The following is a 14,667-nucleotide window of genomic DNA, read 5'->3' on the forward strand; positions in this document are numbered from 1 at the left end:
AGAGTCCACATGGTAAAGATAACAACAGCTTAATAAAAATCTAATAAATCCAAGTTACTTCTCACTGGTACGATATCTTCCTTGAAGCTTAGTTAAAAAAAAAAAAAGGAGGCATCTTATGCAAAGACTAGTCAGTCTCTTTCTGTATCCACACCACTGGTAACTGAAGTTGCTTCATTTGGTAGCATTGCTCAGCTCTGGCCATGTCCTTTACGTTGCAGTTGAAGGGAAATGCAAGTGTAAGAAATGCCACAGGAATCGCTTCATCTGCAAGTTTCTTGGGGGAAAAAGGTAGCTGATATTCTTCCGGGTCTGACTGGTGAGCAACTATCTGTTGCACAAGTTCTTAAAACTCCTCTTCAATCTTGATAGCATTAAAATTCCACAGCTTTCATATTCCTCAGGAAAATTACACTTTCTGAGTTTTGCTACATAGCAAACTCACAGTTTGAAACCTGAGTGAATGGCAACGATGCCAGAGTTTAAATTCTGATAATCCACTTTTAAAAACCCTGCATCTTCTATCATTGCCTTCAGCTCCTCCTGAAAATAAATAGTTCCATAATTATAACAACCTGAAGGCCTATAAGCCAGCTGTCTGCAAGATTACGCTGGGACCACGTTTTGTGTGTTAGTGAATTCAGAGAAATACTGTCTTACTTGAGGGGGGAAACGTCGGATGCTTTCCACGAGATACTGGTAAGACTTCCAGTCACCAGCGATAACCTCACCCAGAACAGGGATAACCTGGAAACTGTATAGATCATAGAGCCTGCACAGACAGACAGCAAATGCAGATTAATGCAAGTTTAAAACCAACCCTCTCCAACACAAGTTTATCTACGCTATGGAGTCTGTATTTGGTTTTACAGGGCACAATGAGGTGGCCTCAAAGTGTCTCCATCTCTTATTCTGGCTGAGTACAAATAAGAGAGCCTTGTGACATGGCATAAAGTGTCACCATCTTCCTACCAGGAAAGAAGAGGGTTGCTGACGTGACTAAATTCAAGGCAGAGAAATCTTCCTCCTGGTTTCAGCACACGATAGGCCTCCTGAAGTGCCTAAGACAAAGCAGATGCGGTAAGTTTGTTTCTGTAAAACAGCACCTGCCTATTACCATGTCATGTGAAGGCAACTCAGTGATGAGCTGAGAGGAGTAAAGAGAATCCTGATCAGCAGCCTTCAATATTTACTTGTGGAGAAGCATCCCAAGACAAGTACAAAAAACCAAATAAAACCAAACCAGAAAAACTCTTGCCGTTACATAAATAGATTTATACCAGGCTTTGTGTTGAAACTATGTCAGGTTTGCAATTTTTCTTCTTTTTCCCTACTCTTAGTTGATGAATGTTTGCCAGCAGAGCTCTTGTAATTACAGACCAAACCCAAAAGGGAGGTGACTCAGCTACAAGAAGCTGAAAATGAAAAGAAGGCATGGTAGGTTTTTTTTTTTTTAAATCAAAAGAAAAGATTTTACTCAACTGTGAGGCACACCCAAAGGATCAAAGGAGAAATGATACTGGGTTTTGGAATAGCAATGTGTGAGAACAAGGGAGGAAGGAGAGGGAAGAAGAAAACCTTTGGCTACTTTGAAAATTCTGTCCTATATGCAAAATAAAACACCTAAGAAGAACCAAGACAAAATTCTGTTTACAACTGTATGTTTTTTCATACAAGAGCACAGCAGAATTGTATTCAAGAACCTCTGTAGGTTGTGTATCTGCTTGGCTTCAACTGTCATGTCCCTAAGGGATAAAATATAAACGGTACACATAGGTGACGGGAGCTCTGCAAAACAATTGGAGGCTTGGATGTGTTTTGTATCAGGTCTCCAGGGACCTATGCTACCAGGCTGCTGTATCTATGAAGGCAAAGAACCTGCGCTTTGCAAGGGTGCAGACGAAGCATCGTGAAAAGCCATCCACATTAAGAGAAGTTCAAAGGCATACAGTTCAAGGTGGTTTGGATCCAAATGCTACACCTTCCACAGAAGGAGCACTGCCAAGGTTGTAACACACTCCTCCAAAACACAGGCAACTAGTGCAGCTAGACAGGTGCTCTAACCTATCTTCACCCCCAAGACTGCTAGTCATTCTCAAAGGACAGATATTGTTTAGAACAAAGGATACTATTTACTCTAATTAAAATCATACTCATTCTTCATAGAAACTCTACTAGCAGCCAGTGTAAAGACACTGAGCAGCAGTGGGCTGAATGGGTAAGTTCAAGTGCAGTGGTGGCAGCAGCCTGCTGCTGCCCACTCTCTGCTCTGGGAGCTCTGCTGGCTCAGGCCAGGAAACAGAACGGGGCAGGAAGCGTTGGACCCACTGCGGGTGGAATATGGATCAGGTGCTTCAGGAAGATTTGAGACATGCAGACTGACTGCACTGTGCATGTGTAGATCCAGTCATATCATACATAGATCAGGAGAAGGTGGGGAACGACCGTAGCATTCAGCCCTCTTTGCCTTAGGAACAGATTGTGTGGCTTGCCAAGCTGGAAGGATCGGGCGCAACTAGTATAAATCTAACTTTTTATGGCAAAGGTGGGGCATTTAATTGCATTCTTCATTCAAACAAGTTGCAGACTACATGCCACTTATTTTAAATGTTTCAGGAGTAGACAGTGATGTTCCTTTACCCAAAAGAGTTCCTCCTTTGCTTCCTCTGCTAGAGTAAAAAACCTCAGGACCCCATGTCAGGATACACTACAGCATCTTACCAAATCAATACGAGTTACATTTCGGATTCCAAAGGCAATTGTGTAAACATCAAACTTATCATCATCAAAGGGCAACTCTTCAGCATCCCCAAGTACCCAAGACAAACCTGTAGTAAAAGTCAAGGACACAGAATTGAACTCAGACTGCTCCAAGAAAGACTAGAACTTACCTATTCCAGAAGGAAATGATTATTAATAAAGTGATATTTAATACTTCAAATTTTCATTTGTGTTGGCAGAAAGATCCCTTGGTCTATACTCACAAACCTTTCAAGGCCCTGTACTGTACAGCTGTCTTTTAAGCAAAGTAGTTAATTTTGCAGATCAGCCAAAACATTCTTCTGTGTACACATGCATGTTGTGCTCACAGTGCCTTAGTCTGCCAAGAAGATTTCACTCAAATCTTGCATCGTAGTGGAAAGCAACTGGCTTTCCAGAAACTGACTGCCATTTGTTTGTAGCAAAGTTGCAAAAAGAGAATCTCTGCTCAAAGAGTAACTATAAACAATGATTAATGTCTTGCGTGCAACAATGCCAAAACACTTAAAACATTTTGCTAGAAAGTTTCCATAGACTGATGAACATGACAAGCCACACTCCCTCCATAAGCACTATCAGTATGTGATCCTGTTGCAGCTGTGTTGTTTCCCAAACCCCAATGGATCAAGGCCATGACTACCTGTGGAGCATGGATGTCCAGGGTATTGGTACCCAACATAAGACTGCTCAATTTAGAATTAATAGTTCTTAAAGTTACTGGTTCTGGTGACTCAAATGCAAAACAAAAAAACTAACATTAAAAACCAGGAGTCTCCTGCAACAGAGATCAGCAGTTTCAAAGGGCAGTATGCTAGAAAGCAACATGGGGGAGAGCAAAACACAGTAGACAACAGTTGTTGCCAGGAGACATTCAAATTTCATTTTTACAAAATATATATATTTATAGTTGTAGAAAGTTCTGTATGCAAAGCAGCAAGCAACATTATTAAAGCAGCAATTATTAGCGTTTTTTAAAAGTAGACAGTTTGGAAAGACACCTAAGAAGTGAGCATCAAGAAAAGGTTTTGAGCAACAGGAAAACTGTCCCTCAGAATACACTGTGGTAAAATCACAGGCCAGGAGTTTTTAAATGGATACATAAAAGGGGCTGTCAGTGTCCAACAAGGGGAACTGGGGCACATGCAGTGCAGCCTACCGCTCCTGCTGGCCAAAACGCACAGTCAGTGATTGTGCAACACGTGTTTTCTTTTTGCCATGCATAGCCCCCACTGATGGTGAACATAGCTAAATAGTGAAAGAAAACTCTGCCCCTTACAATTTTATGAAAACCAAATTTTAGACCTCAGACAATCAACAGATAAGCAAGCTCAGAAATGAGATTACTAAAACAGGGAGGAATCGCATGAAAACCAGAAGGTAGGACATATTAAATGGATATGAGCTAAACAAGGGAGTGGAAAACACAGTAAGAAGTCAGAATTGTGGCACAGTGGGGCATAAGGCAACAAGAAGACAGTTAGGCTTCTACAGCTATGACGTACAGAGGAAGAAAATTAAAAACTGTAAATACTCATTTTGAGAATTTGGTAAGTCACACAAATACCTAAAAAATGCAGCAAATTAAACCAAATGCTTTATTTTATAGTAGCTGGGAGGCAGCATCAAGTCCTATTTCGGGTCCTAAGCTACAGTCATAAAGTTTTTGTACTTACAATGTTGGTACAGTTCAGGGTTTCCCAAACTATGATGCATAAAAAGAGCTCTGGACAGGCTTGCAAGCCGCTCAGGTAAGTGTGATGCATGCAGTCTGCCAGAGCTGGAAGAACCAATGCCTTCACAATTCATTTTTTAGAGAAAGGGGAGAGGCAGGCAGGCAATGGCCTGGGGTAACCCACCAGCAGAGAGCAAGAGCAGCTGAGAGAACCTATGCCAGCAGCTTATCTTTCAGCCCCTTTGTGCTAGTGAGCTGTTCTGTATGTCCTTCAGCCTACACAGTTTGTAGGCTGAAGCCCCAGTGGGGGTGTGGGAGCCAGGCACAGTGAAAAGGACATGCAGGAGATCTTGTAACACACACGCAGAGGCTACCCAGGGCATACCTAATGGTGGTACCCAGGCAAACAAAGTTTGGGAACCTCCTGGTATACTTTACATTGCTAAAATATTTGCCAAGTATCCATAAATGAAGAGAGGATAAACAACTATCATACAAACGCTGAGCCACAAGCAGGACTTCTTTATCTATGTCTTACTTCTTAAAATCAGGTTTTTCAATCAGGATTGGCGTGGTCCCCAACAAATTCTAGATATCAGTGAATTAATCCATTGACCTGCAAACTAACATTTAATATAATTCAGTTTCTCCGAGTATTATTAGCATATGCTCTAACTATGGAAAGTATTACATGTTCACAATATCCTTTAGTTCTTCCATTTTTTATTTGCTGCCTTGATTCTTAAAATACCCATTCTAGGATCTTTAGTGTAATCATTCTAGGGCTGGGCTGTTTCGCATTATCTGTCTTAGTAAAACCAGATTTTTTAGCACAGATATAAACAGCAGGTTTAGATTATTTAGCCAATTTTAAAGGATAGCTGGGTATCAGACCTCATGGACATTTCCATATATGTATTTCTGAAAGTTCAAGTATTATTCAGGAGGACCACTGTACACTTGAACAATGTACTACATACATGCTCGCTGAAAAAGTAACTCAACATTGGCAAATATGCAAGCACAGCTATAGCATACACTATGGCTATATAATGGATAAGATAATCCTGAAGTGGTGATTACCTGATGGCTATCATGTGTCAAATTCTTGCTATCACGCATGCTACTGAAATGGTACAATGCGTGACTTACCTTCGGAGTAGCCAAGATGCTGTGCTTTCTGCTTCCCAACTTTTAACATTTCTTTGTTAATGTCACAGACCACCACCTGGGAATCCCCTAACGACTTAAATTTGTCTTCCTGGTAACTCTCAGAAATTTCCTGCCACGATAAATTCTGATGGTGCTTAAGCTTCTGCTGGAGCTGGCGTTCTCGTACAGAGCGAACATAATTAATAAATCGAAAGGCGATGTCACCTGCATTTATTTTAAAAGAAAGATACATGTTTTGGAATGTTTTCTGACTCCAGCAAATTGGAAATATAAGGCTTTGAACATCAAAGTGAGTTAATTTTTTTATATATATATATATATGAATAAAAATAACCCCCTACACACAGAGTATAGAGGGACAAAGGGAGTGTATGTGTGTGTATATAAATATATAAAGGGAACATACTAAAAGCAAAGAGTCCATGACTCTAGAACTGGAAACACTTTCCCATGACATATCATGGCAGTACTGTAACACTTTCAGAGCCTCAGAGCAAGATACTGCAAAACACAAAGAAGTTAGCTCTTAACCCTTCTCTGTGAAAATCAAGCAGATGTTTCACTAGTTTTAAAGGCAGGGAACTGAGGAAAAAGAAAAAAAAAAAAAAAAGCTAGGCAACTTAATCCTGAGCAGACTCAAACAGTTCAAAATCAGCATGGCGTTGTCATGTGGAACTCACCAAAATTATTTACCTGTTCCTCCAGCAACATCAAGAAGAAGTGTTCCTGGGGAAGGGTTCATTTTATGCATGAGGATATCCTTCCATACTCGATGGATCCCTAGAGTCATTGAATCGTTCATTACATCGTATTTCGTGGCCACATTTTCAAAGACCTGGTAAACTGCAAAGAAAGGACACGAGAACGAGATGCAATTTACTTTAAAATGCTCCCGTGGAAGTAAAATGTGTCCTTTATTGCCTCGTGGAGGTCTGCCACCATGCAGAACCGAAAAAGACCACCTGAAAACTCCTTACGAAAAATATGATCGAATCCTACCGAGCTTGTTGCCTGACAAACGCCTCTTTGGAGAAACACTGCCTCTTCCCGTAACCCTTCCGGAGCTGAGGGGGAAAATCGAGCGGGCGTAACACCGGTACTATTTACCGAGACTCCCGGTAACGTCTCAGACCGACGGCCCGGCTCCAAACACGCCTCCAGCGCCCCTTCAGCCCCACAGCCGATGCGCGCCGGGCGCCCCGCTGGCTTCCAGCCCGCCCTCCCCCGGGGCGCCGCACGGCTCCACAGCGGACCCCGCCGCCGCCCTCACTTTTCTCCCTCCTCTCCGCCTCCGTCACGGTCTGGAAGCCGAAGTGCGTCTCCTGCCCCGCGGCGAGGCCCCGCACGGAGCCGCAGAGCGCCCGCAGAGCCCCGCCGCGGCGGCCGAGCAGCGCCCGGCACGGGCAGAGCCCCGCCGCCGCCATCTTGCCAGGGCACGACCTCCACACCCTCCCCGCCGGGGCGGGGCGGGCTGTGAGCGGGCTCCGTGCGCAGCCCCGGCCCCGAGCGGCGCGGCGCCCGTGCCCTTGAATCCTCTAGGGGTGCTTACGGGCGGCTGTACCGGCCCCAAGCAGTGCCGAACACCCCCGTGCTACCGGCTGCTTATGTGCCCAGCTGAAGCCGTCCTGGTAGAATATACATGACCGGGGGGGGGGCGGGACGGGACGACACCTAACCCAAAAAAACCCAAACCGAACACACCTCACACAGCATATTTCAGAAATTTTGCAAATGATTTTCTCTGACTTCTTTAGATCTTTAATTTCGCAGTTTCCTGGCTAAAGTAAAACCTCATGGGGAGTAGGAGGGAGGATTGCTCTGTGGGTTCTGATGAACTGAGGGGAGGAGTGAAAGGTTGCCTCCGATTCCTGTTAGGTACATTAGTATAAATTCGGGACCTTTTCTGCTATTTTTTTTTTTTTTTGCAAAAGCTGCCCTACTTATCACATGGCTTGAATAATCCAGAAATTCTGTCAGCTTTGTAGATACAAAGAAGTGACTTAACCCTTTCTCAGGAGAGATTCCATCACACCCAGACCAGAGACAGCATTCTCCAGGTACATTAGTATAAATTCGGGACCTTTTCTGCTATTTTTTTTTTTTTTTTTGCAAAAGCTGCCCTACTTATCACATGGCTTGAATAATCCAGAAATTCTGTCAGCTTTGTAGATACAAAGAAGTGACTTAACCCTTTCTCAGGAGAGATTCCATCACACCCAGACCAGAGACAGCATTCCCCAAGCACAAGTTGTCTCTTGCCAAGATCTTCCTTCCATGTTGAGACTTATTAGCACCACCCTCAGCCCCTGCCATGATTATCTCATATCTTATCTATAGAATTAGGCAAAACCTACAATTTTGATTTTTGTTTTGTGTTCTTTGTGGCACAATGCCTTGCAAAGCACCTTTTTTTTGTTTTGTTTTGGTTTGGTTTTCTGTTTGCCTCAGCTATAGGAACATGATCTTTGCCTACCAGAGAAGTGACCGGGAGAGTCTCACGCTGTAGCCACAGGCTGCTGTACAGATGCCAGCAACTAGCCACAATTCAGTCAGCTCAGCCGTGAGGAAAGAAAGCAGAAGGTCGAACAGAAGCTGCACACCGCCTGAGAGCAACCAGCCCAGGCATACCCGCAAGCAGGGTGCTGCGGCCTGCCCATACCCCGGGCTGCCCCTGGCGGAGGCTCTGAGGGACCCCGGGCCGCCCCGCCGGCCTACGCTCCCGCCGAGCCCTGAGCTCGGCCTGCATCGCCAGCGCCGCCCGTCGCTATGGGAACGGGAGCAGGCGCGAGGCATGCCGGTCTGAAAGAAACTGCTGCAGTAAAATGCTATGAGAGCGCCGGTTTTTGGCCAATGAGCGCTCGGGGGGGCGGTGGCGGCGACCAATGGCTGTCGGTCAGTACGGAGGGGGTGGGGCTGGGGACGCTTGGAGGCGACGGCGGCGCGGCGGGTCGGTTAAACCGACGCGGCGGCGGAGCGAGCTGCGAGTGCCCCTTCGCTTTCCTCTGTGCCCCGCCCGCTCCGTTCTACACAGGGCCGGTCCCGCGGCACCTGCCGAACGGTGAGGGGAGCGGCGTGAGAGCCTCGAACGCTGGGGTGGGGCGGCTCCCGAGAGGGGCCGGGTCTCACCCAGGCACTGGGAAGGCTGAGGCCGGGCAGCCGGTGCCCGGCCACCCCCGGCGGCTCCCTCGTGCCAGGGCCCTTCTCCAGCGGCCGCCTCCACCCTTCCCGCATCCCTGGGAGCTGCAAGCGGGCGAGAGCCTTCCCTGTAGCCCTCGGCGGGGGGCCCCTCGCCCTCGGCGGGGGGTGCCGGGCCTCGTTCGCCTCGCCTCGGTGGGGAAAGGCCGTCGGGGCCGGGCGCGGGAGCGGCTGCGCCCTCTCCCGGGGCTCCCGGCCTGTGGCGGGCTGGAGAGGGGCTGGGGAGGGCTGGGTGGCCGGCGGGGTCTGAAGCCGCTCGGGCGGCGCTTGTGTCTCTGGAGGCTGGAGCGGCTGGAGAGCAGGTGCTTAACGTGGCCGGGCTTTTGAGCCGCTGTTCCTCTGACACCCGGCAAAAACTCTTCACAGCCACGGCTGTGGGCACAGTGTGGGCCCTAAAAACTGCCTGTGAATGATGGCACCTGTGTGACTACTTGGCAGGCGATCCTGGCAGGTAGCAGCTCCTGCAACTTTGAATTCTCTTCTTTGCTCAATACAGACAACCATGAGTGATCGAAAGGCAGTCATCAAGAATGCGGACATGTCAGAAGAGATGCAGCAAGATGCTGTGGAGTGTGCTACTCAGGCCTTAGAGAAGTACAACATCGAGAAGGACATTGCTGCTCACATAAAGAAGGTAAATGTTTGCTTGCACTGTCCACATGAAATCTCTGTGCACATGAGAAATCAAGCGGGGAGAATGCTGCTAGGCAAGTAGCTCTAGAGAAACAAGTTCTGAGACACTAGATAATCAAGTTGGACTTTCTCTGTGGGCTGGTGTCCTTAGGTTCCTTTCCCCACCCTTTACGTGGACTTTTCCAGGTCCTTCTGCTTTTCTCTTGCCGTACCTTCTACTTAAGCCTTTCCTGCCAGTTTCCCGTTGTCCAGGTGAACAGAGAGTGGCAGCTGACTGTCCCTGTGACTGATGAACGGGTACAAAACACAGGGCCTATATTGAGCTCTTCCATGGTTTTCTTCTGGGAGAAAGCCTGCTTTACATGGTCCTTGGTTTCAGTTTTATTGAACTTAAGATTAAGGATCTGTTCACAGTTCTGTCCAGCTGGGTCAAAAGTTGCAGGGAAAGTAGTTTTCTGCAAGTCTACTGTAATCATACCTCTCCTTATGTAGTGATGTAAGGAAAAAAAAAACCCACAAAAAAATCCTGGTGGCACTGATTATCTGTTGTTTGCAATGTCTGTGGTGTTCTTTATGCAGGATTAACAATATATGGGAAACATGTATTCCCATGTTCCCATGAACATGGGAACGGCCTAGTTCTGATTATATTTCCTGCTTCATCAACTCCAGAGAATGGAGAAATGAAAGAGCATCAATGGAAGTTAAACTGATCTGAGGGGAAGAGCTGTTTAAAAAGTAATTCAGCTAGGCAGAATGATTGCTTCCACTAGAGAAATACTGGTTTGCTATGCCCACAATACAGAAAGGCATATTTTTTCTCCAGATGCAGGAAGTATCTATGACAGTGCAAAAGAGAGAGTTTAGTCTCATGTTTTTCAGGTATTCTTTGTAGTAACTACTGAGAATTTGTAGAGGACTTGTTTGAAATGTGTAAAACACAAATTCTTAGAGTTGTTGATAGTACTGGTATTACAGAGCATGTGGCAGAGAATTTTCCACCGAGTCCCTTCAGCACCCATGTTGCAGATGAACAATGAAGTCTAAATTATGGCTTAATCTCCATGGGTATAAAACTAGTGGTGAAGCTTTTGCTCAAGGGCTGTAGTTTCAGATCATGGTATGAATTATAGGGGGAGAAAGACTACTTTCCCTGAATGAAAGTAGTGTTTTAAACTTACTACTGCTCAGATGGGAAGCACTGTGGCTGATTCTTTTTTTTAATTTTTGTCTGACTAAGCAGCAGGTGAACAATAAGATATTCCTAGTACTTAAGAGTATCTGCTCTTCCTCTAATTGCCTTGCTCAGAAAGTGAATACCTGTTTAGAAGAGTTCTTAATTTATAGTGATCTGTTTTGCAGGAGTTTGACAAGAAATACAATCCCACTTGGCACTGCATCGTGGGAAGGAACTTTGGCAGCTACGTGACTCATGAGACCAAGCACTTCATCTACTTCTACCTCGGCCAAGTTGCTATTCTTCTTTTCAAGTCTGGTTAGAACCACGGACTGTTACTGAAACTTGCATCCGGTTACAGGACCGTGTGCTGACTCGTCTGACTAGTTACTGCAGCCTTCCTGAGGACGCAGACCTTGATCTTCAAGGGCAATGGCAGGGATTATGCTATAGCAGATGATGTTACATTGTGGATATAAAAAGGAAAAATACCAAAAAAGTCTTCCTTGTATTTATTTTTTTTCAGAAGGCTGCTTCTTTGCTAGTAGAGCTACTGGAGCAGTTTTGCCTTTCAGAGTTTTATAGCCATCTACAGTATTGCCCAATTACTGCTTGTGCTATGTAAGTACAGACCGTGTTTAGTTCTTTGTGTTCCAAACCTGTCTTACTCTTCTGGTTCGTTTTTTTTTTCCTGACAGTTTTTCCCCTCTTGTTTTGCTGGATGTACGGCCCCAAAGCCTGAGCTGTTTCTTTTTCTGCTGATGCCTGTTGGGGAGCCGCTTTGGAAAATAAAGGACAAGATGTACCCTAGCTGCCCGGTCGTTGTTTGTGGCGGCTTTGTGCCGTCCGGGCGGTGGCGGTGGCGGTGGCGGTGGGTGACTCGGCCCGGGCGGGGCTGCCTGCCGGGGCGGGGGGGTTCGGCGGGCGGGCGGCCGGAGCCCTTCCTGCTGCCCGGCGGCTGGAGAGGAGGCGGCAGCGGGGCGGGAGGTCGGGGCTGGGTGGCGGGGGAGCCCGGCCCCCGCTCGGCCGGGAGCGAGGAGAAGGCGGCCGGGGGCGGGCCGGCGCTCGGGGCGGTGGCCGAGGGCCGTGCGGGTGCCCGCGGCGTGCCGGGGGACTACAGCTCCCGGCGTGCTCCGCGGCGGCCGAGGCCTACGAGTCCCGGCGTGCCCGCGGGTCCGCCCGGGAACGGCTCCATCCGGGTCCCGGCCACTGCTGTGGGCGACTCGTCGCCATTACGGGGCAGCGGTCTCACGCCAGCGCCGTCGTTGGTGCTGCAGCGCTCGGTCTGTGTCACCTCTGTCATGGACAAGAGCCGCCCCTGCGGCTCCAATGCGCCGCGCAGCGAAGGGCAGCAGCCGTGATCCGCCTCGGCCGGGCCCGAAGGCGGTAAGGGCCGGGAGGGGAGCGGCCGGCGCTGCAGGCGGGGCGGGCAGGCTCTCCCGTCGGCCCGCCCGGTGGTCGGGGCTGGGGCGCTCCGAGGTGGCCGCGGCGCGTGCGGGTCGGTTAAACCGCCGCCGAGGGGGAGCGCGCGCGTGCTCCGCTCTGCTCCGCCCCGCACGGGGCCGGTCCCGCGGCGCCCGCCCAGCTGCGAGGGGCGCGTCGGGCGGCTTCCGAGCGGGGCCGGGGCTGGCGGGGGGAAGCGGGAAGGCTGAGGCCGGGCCTCGTTCGCCTCGCCTCGGTGGGGAAAGGCCGTCGGGGCCGGGCGCGGGAGCGGCTGCGCCCTCTCCCGGGGCTCCCGGCCTGTGTCGGACCATGGCGGGCTGGAGAGGGGCTGGGGAGGGCTGGGTGGCCGGCGGGGTCTGAAGCCGCTCGGGCGGCGCTTGTGTCTCTGGGGGCTGGAGCGGCTGGAGAGCAGGTGCTTAACGTGGCCGGGCTTTTGAGCCGCCGTTCCTGTGGCTCTGAGCACGGGCTGTGCCTGTGCCTGTGCCTCTGACGCACCCGGCAAAAACTCTGCACAGCCACGGCTGTGGGCACAGCGTGGACCCCCAAAACTGCCTGTGAATGATGGCACCTGTGTGACTACTTGGCAGGTAGGGGCTCCTGCAACTTTGAATTCTTTTCATTGTTCGATACAGACATCCGTGGGTGATCAGACAGCTGCGATAAAAGGTTTGGACATGTTAGAAGAGATGCAGCAACTGTGGTGTGGAGTGTGCCATTTTGGCCATAGAGAAATACAATGTTGAAAGAGAAATTGCAGCCCTCATAAAGAGGGTAAATGTTTGCTTGTAATATCCTTTTGTTGAACGCTATCCCGACCAGAAGTCAAGCAGGGTGGGTGTTGCTACACTTTTTTGGAAAAGCAAGTTATGTGGACACAAGATACATTGGACTTTTCCTGTGGGCTGGTATTCCTGTGTTCCTTTTCCCAGCCCTTAAATGTACCTTTCCTAGTTTTTGTTTTGCAATACCTTCTATTTTTAATTGTTTTTTTCATTATCTCATTGTCTAGCAGAATAGCAGAGTGTCTGCTGTCCTTTCTCAGTGTGACTCATTAGCTGGTAGAAAATACAGCCATTTGAAGTCCGCTGTAACCTCTGAGGGAATGCCTTTTTTACCTAGTCCTTGACTTAAATTGTGTTCAAATTAGGCTTAAGTTTCTGTGTATAGTTCTGTAATAGTTGTGCAAGATTGGCTAGCTGGTTCAAAATTTGTAGGGAGAAGTAATTTTCTGCCCATCTTCTGTATTTGCATCCCCTTTTTATGTGGTGAACCATGCTAAAATCCCATGTCTTGGAGCACTGTTTATCAGATGTCCACAGAATACTTGTTTTTATATATGTATGAAGAAGAATAATGGATGCACAAAAGATCTACTTCTGATACACTTTCTGCTTTGCCATCTCAGGAGAATAAAGAAATCTAAGAGTGCCAGTGGAGGTCAAATATTACACAAATCTAAGTGGAAGACCTCTTTGAAAAGTCATTCAACTAAACGGTACAATTGCTTCTGTTGGGGAGGTCTTCCTTTCCTGTCACCCTAACAGAGGTTTAAGCAGGTTTATGTGTTCCACTTGTAAGAACGACATTCTGTGTTAGTGGAGAGCAGGGGTTCAAGCTCGTCAGATTTTCCTTGAGGCTCCTAGTTGGAACCTGAGAAATTGTGGTGAGGAGATAATTTTTCCAGTGTTGTAATAACTGATCAGAAATGCTTGTATGCTCTCACAGAAAGTTTCCTCATTTGCGAGCTTTTGGATATGACAGTGTATAATCACCAACTGGAATGTTCTGCATGTAGTAGAGGTGTATATCTTGGTTTTTGAAATGTGTGGTAGGTTTCTGAGTACATGATTGCATGGCCTGATACTTCAATGGTATAGTTTGAGAACATGGTATGACTTGGCAGGGGGGAATTGCAGTCCCTGACCTTATTCCTGCTCAGCTACGAAGCGCTGTGGCTTTTTTTTTGTCTAAGCAGTATATGAGGTAAGTAACACAATCCTTATACTTAAAAGCAAACGCTGCTTCTTAATTGTCTTTTCAAAAAGTTATACTTGTTAAGAAGAGGCATATTAATGACAGAAAATCTGTAGCCAACTTTTGGGTGAGAACTGTGCTAATACTGAGTTCCTAGTGATCTCTTCTGCAGGAGTTGGAGAAGGAATACAGTCCCACTCAGCACTGCGTTGTAGGAAATTTGGTAGCTCTGTGTCTCATGAGACCAAGCACTTCATGTTCTTCCTCGTGTGTGGAGTAAATATTCTTCTGTTTAAAGCTGGTTAGAGCTATGGATCGTTGTTCAGTTGCATGTGCTTGCAGGACTGCACACTAACTGAGGCAGCAGCTTAGTGCCTTCAGCTTTCCCGAGGAAGCAGACCTTGGTCTTCAGGGGTAACGTCGGGGATTTTTCTGGAGTGGTTGGTGGTTTTGTTGTGTTTAGGGGGGTTGGGGGGGGGGAATGCCTTGTATTTATTTTCTTTCCAAAGTCAGCTTCTTTGCTAATAAAAATGTTATGTGTATTCCATCTTTAAGAGTTTTACAGCTGTTTTCTCTTTTTCCCTAACATTGCTTGTGGTCCTCCTCGTTTCCCTGTGAACAACCACGTTTCAAAGAAATC

General features: G+C 47.6%; 2 protein-coding genes and 1 pseudogene across 3 annotated transcripts; 2 read left to right on the forward strand and 1 right to left on the reverse strand.

The window, feature by feature from the left end:
* Window positions 1-337: 337 nt before the first annotated feature.
* Window positions 338-7,029, reverse strand: COQ5 (coenzyme Q5, methyltransferase). Its single transcript, XM_075718934.1, has 7 exons — window positions 6,876-7,029; window positions 6,299-6,448; window positions 5,585-5,809; window positions 2,722-2,828; window positions 973-1,061; window positions 661-772; window positions 338-543 (listed from the first exon to the last, which is right to left on the reverse strand). Exons 1-7 carry the CDS (start codon window positions 7,027-7,029, stop codon window positions 442-444), a joined length of 939 nt encoding a protein of 312 aa, XP_075575049.1. The 3' UTR covers window positions 338-441.
* Window positions 7,030-8,580: 1,551 nt separating this feature from the next.
* Window positions 8,581-11,404, forward strand: LOC104024856 (dynein light chain 1, cytoplasmic). 2 transcript variants are annotated; one of them, XM_075718628.1, is made up of 3 exons: window positions 8,581-8,663; window positions 9,297-9,434; window positions 10,796-11,404. In XM_075718628.1, the coding sequence occupies exons 2-3, from the start codon at window positions 9,303-9,305 to the stop codon at window positions 10,931-10,933; spliced, it is 270 nt and encodes an 89-aa protein (XP_075574743.1). In that variant the 5' UTR covers window positions 8,581-8,663; window positions 9,297-9,302; the 3' UTR covers window positions 10,934-11,404. The 2 variants fall into 2 exon arrangements, with proteins under 2 accessions (XP_075574743.1, XP_075574744.1); XM_075718629.1 differs by lacking the exon at window positions 8,581-8,663 and adding an exon at window positions 9,077-9,102.
* Window positions 11,405-12,566: 1,162 nt separating this feature from the next.
* On the forward strand, window positions 12,567-14,433 carry LOC142594573 (dynein light chain 1, cytoplasmic-like; annotated as a pseudogene).
* The last annotated feature ends 234 nt before the right edge of the window (window positions 14,434-14,667 follow it).

The sequence above is a fragment of the Pelecanus crispus genome, chromosome 11 (assembly GCF_030463565.1).
Source record: "Pelecanus crispus isolate bPelCri1 chromosome 11, bPelCri1.pri, whole genome shotgun sequence".
Lineage (NCBI taxonomy): Eukaryota > Metazoa > Chordata > Aves > Pelecaniformes > Pelecanidae > Pelecanus > Pelecanus crispus.

What these genes read in the sequence shown, in the direction of transcription:
- LOC104024856 (XM_075718628.1), top strand. Translation starts at nt 9,303, where the DNA reads ATGAGTGATCGAAAGGCAGTCATCAAGAATGCGGACATGTCAGAAGAG. An exon ending in TTGCTGCTCACATAAAGAAG is followed by an intron (nt 9,435 to 10,795) that starts GTAAATGTTTGC and finishes TCTGTTTTGCAG; the next exon opens with GAGTTTGACAAGAAATACAA.
- COQ5 (XM_075718934.1), bottom strand. Translation starts at nt 7,029, where the DNA reads ATGGCGGCGGCGGGGCTCTGCCCGTGCCGGGCGCTGCTCGGCCGCCGC. An exon ending in TGATGTTGCTGGAGGAACAG is followed by an intron (nt 5,810 to 6,298) that starts GTAAATAATTTT and finishes AAATAAATGCAG; the next exon opens with GTGACATCGCCTTTCGATTT. An exon ending in TCCGACGTTTCCCCCCTCAA is followed by an intron (nt 544 to 660) that starts GTAAGACAGTAT and finishes ATTTATTTTCAG; the next exon opens with GAGGAGCTGAAGGCAATGAT.